The 6,535-nt window shown below is 32.8% G+C and overlaps 1 protein-coding gene across 1 annotated transcript; it reads left to right on the top strand.

Annotated features, from left to right (window-relative positions):
- The first annotated feature begins 2,902 nt into the window (after positions 1-2,902).
- Positions 2,903-5,982, top strand: fz4 (frizzled 4). The gene is made up of 3 exons (XM_017629123.1): positions 2,903-4,321; positions 4,386-4,633; positions 4,696-5,982. Exons 1-3 carry the CDS (start codon positions 3,363-3,365, stop codon positions 5,421-5,423), a joined length of 1,935 nt encoding a protein of 644 aa, XP_017484612.1. The 5' UTR covers positions 2,903-3,362; the 3' UTR covers positions 5,424-5,982.
- The last annotated feature ends 553 nt before the right edge of the window (positions 5,983-6,535 follow it).

Here is a 6,535-nt window from a genome sequence, read left to right as displayed (position 1 = left end):
AGAAAGAAAAATAGCAAAAACTGGTCAAAATGTCGCAACTGCATGGTGATTTTTGTTAAATATTTGCGATGTTTTTCAAGCTATTTTTTTTATAAAAATATGGTTCATGCTTTGCGGTTTTTTCATATAACAAGTGCAATTTATAAAAAAATAGCGCTAATTTTTAAAATTTTGTTTGTAAACGGTCTTGCGCGTTTTTTCTACAAGAAATGCACTTTTATATAGTAAAAAGTGAAAAAGGCCGTCAGAAAAAAAATTAAAAATCAACGCGATTTTTCACACGCTGAAAACTTGCACTTGTTTTACTAAAATTACATAACCGATGTACCTGCATACCCAGAATATTTCTAAAAATTCTGACAAAAAAGTTCAAAATTTAGATGAAAATTTTTTGAATTTTTCTAATTTCTGTATAAAGTTTGNGAAATGCACTTTTATATAGTAAAAAGTGAAAAAGGCCGTCAGAAAAAAAAATTAAAAATCAACGCGATTTTTCACACGCTGAAAACTTGCACTTGTTTTACTAAAATTACATAACCGATGTACCTGCATACCCAGAATATTTCTAAAAATTCTGACAAAAAAGTTCAAAATTTAGATGAAAATTTTTTGAATTTTTCTAATTTCTGTATAAAGTTTGAGAGTTTGACTTATGTGGTTTTGGTTAAAGCATGAACCATATTTTTATAAAAAACTTTTACTTGAAAAACATTGGAAATATTTAACAAAAATCAAGATGCACTCGCCATTTGCTCGACCATTTTTACTGTAGCTTTAGTTGAACTTAAATTTTCTAATGAATTGCTTGCTTTTAGTTATGTTAAACATATGTTTTATGTTAATATGTATCTAGATTTTAATCCAAAATAAACCGCAAATTACCATAGATTTATTTACTTTATTTTTATTCTTCGTATATAATATCATAAAAATAAATTTTTATTTTTTTTTATTAAAAAAATTCATTGGAACGCAGAAATGTACACAAAAACTTTATGAAATTGAATTCTAACGATAGGTATGGTGTTTTGTTTTGCTTTGAGCACGCAAAAAATTGTATTCACAGTTTTACAAAATATTTTAAATTTAAAATAAAGGATATACAAGGATAAAATATACACTGGCCCACAAAAAATAGCAGTGCAACATTTTGACCAGTTCTGACTATTTTTATATTTTAATGTTCATTAATTTTTTATAAGTATAGCTCATTAGATATATGACAAGACAATATACAAATTTTCATAAATCCAAGTTTCAAGCTTTGTACGAAAATTAGAAATATGTATCAACAAATTTCTACTAGATTGCATGTAATTTCAAAATTCTTTTATCAGAATTAAAAATTTTTAGTACGCAGTTGTATAGCCCATTTAATTCTAGTATTATAAAGTCCAAATTTAAAGTGTCTTAAAATTCGAGTTGATTTTTGAAAATTTTTCTTGCTGGTGGTGTTAAGCATTTTCTTTCATCAGCAAGAAAAATTTTTAAAAATAAACGCGAATTTTAATACGCTTTAAATTAGTACTTTATAATACTAAAATTAAATGGGCTATAAAACTGCTTACTCAAAATTTTCAATTCTGATTAAAGAATTTTGAAATTACATGCAATTTAGTAGAAATTTGTTGATATACATTTCTAATTTTCGTACAAAGCTTGAAACTTGGATTTATGAACATTTGTATATTGTCTTATCATATATCTAATGAGCTATACTTTTATAAAAAACAATATTCAATTCCAACTTTGTTATATTAAATGATATTATTTTTTTCACTTATGTTTATTTATTTATTTTTACTAGTTTTCATTTAAGATATAGTTGGATCAATAACAGAAACAACATAAATAAGGGTTTCAAAAATTGCACCAAGTTCACAAAAAGAACCAAACTTCAAACTCGAAAATTTTCTCAAAATTCTGAACAAAAAAACTTCTACAAACAAAAATTTCTAGTCGGCGTCCACCAAAGCCATCAGGACAATACTATTGTATTTTTTGTAGTTAAAATACTCTGAACCGCAGTTTGCAGGCGCCTGAATCGCTATATGTTTTCCATCCAATGCCCCACAGCTATTAGGGAAATCCCATCGCTGGTCAAAACGGTCGGCAACCTTTGACCATTCTTCATGAGTACTAGGAACCTTGATGAGTAATAGACTTTGCACTTTGTCACTGATTAAAAAAAATTACATGAATACTCACGTTTAAAAAATCATCTTTTAAAGTTCGAAAATAGCCCGACATGTCTCATGTATTACATGACAGATGGTGGTTTTCCCGATTAGGAAAACAGTCATAAGGCTAGAGAAGCTATCGCCTGTTGCCAAGTAGCATAAAGTTACGGCCAATCTTTCGCCCACCGAAATCGCTTCTCGGAACCTTGTGGTATGTTTGAATATATATGGGGTAAGGCGCTCCACAAGGAAATCAAAATCCTCCATACTCATCCTCAAAAAGTTTTTTAGCCACTTTGGATCCTGCCGAACTAGCTTAGAGCGCAGTGTAAAATAAAAACCACAGGTGGCTCTATCTCTCAGACCTGGCCGAATCCACCATTGCTCTTGCTTCCTCTGTTGGTTTCTCTTCTTTTTCCACGTCCTTAGTGTTTTTACTACACATAGCGCTGCAGTAGTTACAGGAATTTGTTTATTTTTGCGCATTACTTTTCGTATAAATTATTTTCGTACTTTTTTTTAACAATTTTTCTTTTATCAGCTGACAGTCTGTCAAACAATTTCACTTCACGTTTGACATCATTAATGAAAACGGAATGTCAAGCACCTGACACCAAAATTTTACGATAGTCTTTGACATGCACTGCTATATCGACATTTGGTCAGTTTTTATGAAGTAATGAAAACGCGTTTGACACCAGATTGACAGCTGTCAGATGAAGGCAGTTTTTGATGTCAGTGATTTTGACCTAATGAAAACCAGCCTTATCAGTCAAAACTGAAATGGCCGCTGACTGACAGTCAACCACAAAAACGAAAACGAGCGGCCACACTTTCAAACGGGAATTTGCGTAAAAATGCCGATTTTGATCGCCTATGTGTACACATTATGCACCGAGTGGAAATTGTTCGCTGCATGGAAGCAAAATATCGATATTTTCGACGTATCGATGTCTTTCCGAAATCACTATTAGGTATCGAGGGATCACAGTACCACATACTAACATATATTTTTTCTAATTTGTGGTACTACATTTTGGCTTATATTAGTAGTTTGTTCTTCATACTTATGTTTTTGCAGTATCTGATGAAAAATGGTTATTTAAAGGAAAAAATTATGTGGTTTTAATAAATGCGAAAATCTCTAATAAAGAAGGGCAATATTTTTTAAGTTGAGAAACGATGTCATCAGACGCTAGTTTTTGGAAATTATTTATTATAGCGAGTTTTATAGTTCACTCACTAAATGGAGATACAACTCCTTTACGACAGTGTGAATCGATCCGTATTGAAATGTGTCGCGGTATTGGCTATAATGAAACGTCAATGCCTAATTTAGTGGGCCATGAACTTCAAGGAGATGTGGAATTTACTTTGCAAACATTTGCACCACTGATTGAGTATGTGTGCAGCGCTCAACTCAAGTTGTTTTTATGCGCCGCTTATGTCCCTTTATGCACACCGAAAGTTCCCCTTCCAATTGGACCATGTAGAAATTTGTGTGAAAGCGTAAGGATGCGCTGCCACCCAGTGCTTCAAGGTTTTGGGTTCCCTTGGCCCCCGGCCCTGGATTGTAATAGATTTCCCAAAGAGAATAATCATGAAACAATGTGTATTGAGGGACCTGATGAAACACACACCGACGTGGGGGAAGGGGAAAGCTTTGGAGGAGCTCCAATAAACAAGTTGCCCTCAGCAACCCTTTCGCTGGAATGTCCTGGATTATCAAAGTCGCATATGTATGTAAAACTTTATCGATCTGGACGCTGTGCGCCATTATGCGAAGCTGATATATTATTTGGTCAACATGAAAAACATTTGGCAGAACTGTGGGTGGCTACATGCACATATGCTGAAATATTTTTGGCGTTGTTTGCTACATTGAGTCTTATACTAAGTGACAATTCAAAAAAGAATAACAATCAAAAATGGACGCGGGTTTTAACTCCGTTTGTTTGGTGCCATTTCATGGTTTCCTTAGGATGGACTGTACGTTTTATAGTAGGTAGAACTGGCACATCGTGTGGGTACGATCCGCAGCTACCAAATGTGCTGCTCTTACTGGTAGATGGCCTTTCGAATGCAGCTTGTGCGACGACATTTTTGCTTCGTTATTATTTTTTTATGGCTTCTTGCGCCTGGTAAATTGAGTAAATATACATAGTGATCATTATTTTATTACATAGCTTTATTTTTTTTTTTAAGGTGGGCCATACTTTGTCTTACATGGCATAGAGATGTGCGGCGTATCAACCCGGATGAGTTAGAAAATTATTCAATTGACAACTCGGCTACTTGGGTAAGGAAAAGTCGTCCAGCAAATATCGAAAAACGAAACGAAAATTTGGCGATAATGGAAAGTAACTTTGCTAGTTTTGCGGCCTGGGGTCTTCCAGCATTTCAGACTGCTGCCGTAATTGTGGCTCGACTTGTTGATGCTGACGAACTACTGGGTAAGTAATAGATTTATTGGTTTTGTGTTGTTATTTAATTGTTGTCTCTATTTCACATATAGGCGCCTGTTTTGTTGGAAATCAATCGGATAAAGGTTTGCAAATATTAGTGGCAACACCGCTTTTTTGCTATTGGATTTTTGGCACAATGAATCTTGGCTCAGGATATCTAGTGTATCGTCGGTATAAATCTATATTGAAAAATATGTCAACTCATATTATCAAGCAACAATTGGAGACTAAATGTCCAAGCTACGACTTTGGAAAATTTTTATTCATATACTGCATACCTTGCGCCTTGCTTTTATTTGCGGCGATTTATGAATTTGCGAACATTGATATTTGGCTTAATATACCAGCATACTTGGTTGCTTCAGAAGGTTTTACAACACCAATGTGGCCATTTTTGACAAAAGCTTTTATGGAAATAACATTGGGAATTATTTGTTTTGCCTGGTTTCTTGGCCCACGAATTTCTGTAATATATAAACAGCAGGTAAAGATGCGCAATACAAAAGAAGCACCATTACCCACAAATACGCAAAGGTCCAGTCGCAATGCAAACCATAATTATAGTTACAGTACGGCATCTTATCAAACTATGCGCCCCGCAATAAATGCATATTCACAACGACGATCCCCAATGAGTTTTTCTATGTATCAATTATCTAAATATTCCAACAAAAAAGCCCAAAGTATCCACAATCCAAAGAATCTACAGAAGAGCCGTTATTATGTAAGACCAGCACAAATGCATTTTGAATGTTGTGGAGACGAAACTATTTTGTAACTGCATATTTAGTTTTCTTGCCTCAAACTGTGTAACAATAAGACTGTGATAAACATAGCAGTATAAATTTTTTCCAAACTTCTATTTGTAGATTACTTATACTAATGTAGCTATAAATGTTATGTACTGCCTAGAGGAAAACGTACTTAGTTCTTGTATTACTTTTGAAAAGTGCCATTAATTCTAACTGTAAAATAGTCTTATATCCTAGAAGCTATGAAGGTGTCAAAATACACACGTATTTTATGATTAATATGTACATACCTATATACATATTTAACAATGCAGCTATCTGTGGTGTACAACTGCAAAGCGTATGAATCAAACGGTTTAATCAAGAAGCGAAGTAACATATGTAAATGAAAGATAAAACTAAAAATTCTTTAAATGTGCTTTATTTGTGCCTAATGATTATAATACATAATTAAGAAAGTAATTGTAAATATTTCGGAATTCTAAGCATATTTGTAACACCTGTATGTATATGCAAATGTACGTATGTAGTATGTATTTATACACACATACATGACTGTAAAATATAATTATTAAAACTAGCAAATTATATTTTTTTTTTGGAAAAATATTAGGCACTGGCCCTTATTATGAGTTGCATTCGAATTTCGATCTTCGTTGGTTATCGAAGATCAAAAGTGAGATTCGTAGTATGAGCTATGCAACCGTGTCGAGATTTTCGTGGAGTATCGAATTTTCTGTCGAACAGAATTTTGCTTTCGATGGTGTATGGAAGTGTTAGAAAATTGTGAAAAATGTATGATTTTGCATTTGTTTTTTTACTTTTTGGCGGACACTAATTTTAAANAGCGTATGAATCAAACGGTTTAATCAAGAAGCGAAGTAACATATGTAAATGAAAGATAAAACTAAAAATTCTTTAAATGTGCTTTATTTGTGCCTAATGATTATAATACATAATTAAGAAAGTAATTGTAAATATTTCGGAATTCTAAGCATATTTGTAACACCTGTATGTATATGCAAATGTACGTATGTAGTATGTATTTATACACACATACATGACTGTAAAATATAATTATTAAAACTAGCAAATTATATTTTTTTTTTGGAAAAATATTAGGCACTGGCCCTTATTA

This window comes from Rhagoletis zephyria, unplaced genomic scaffold (genome assembly GCF_001687245.7).
Source record: "Rhagoletis zephyria isolate East Lansing unplaced genomic scaffold, Rhagoletis_zephyria_1.1 Rzeph_scaffold_06512, whole genome shotgun sequence".
Classification (NCBI taxonomy): domain Eukaryota; kingdom Metazoa; phylum Arthropoda; class Insecta; order Diptera; family Tephritidae; genus Rhagoletis; species Rhagoletis zephyria.
Note: the sequence above shows the minus strand (reverse complement) of the source record. Positions and strands in the feature narration are given on the sequence as shown.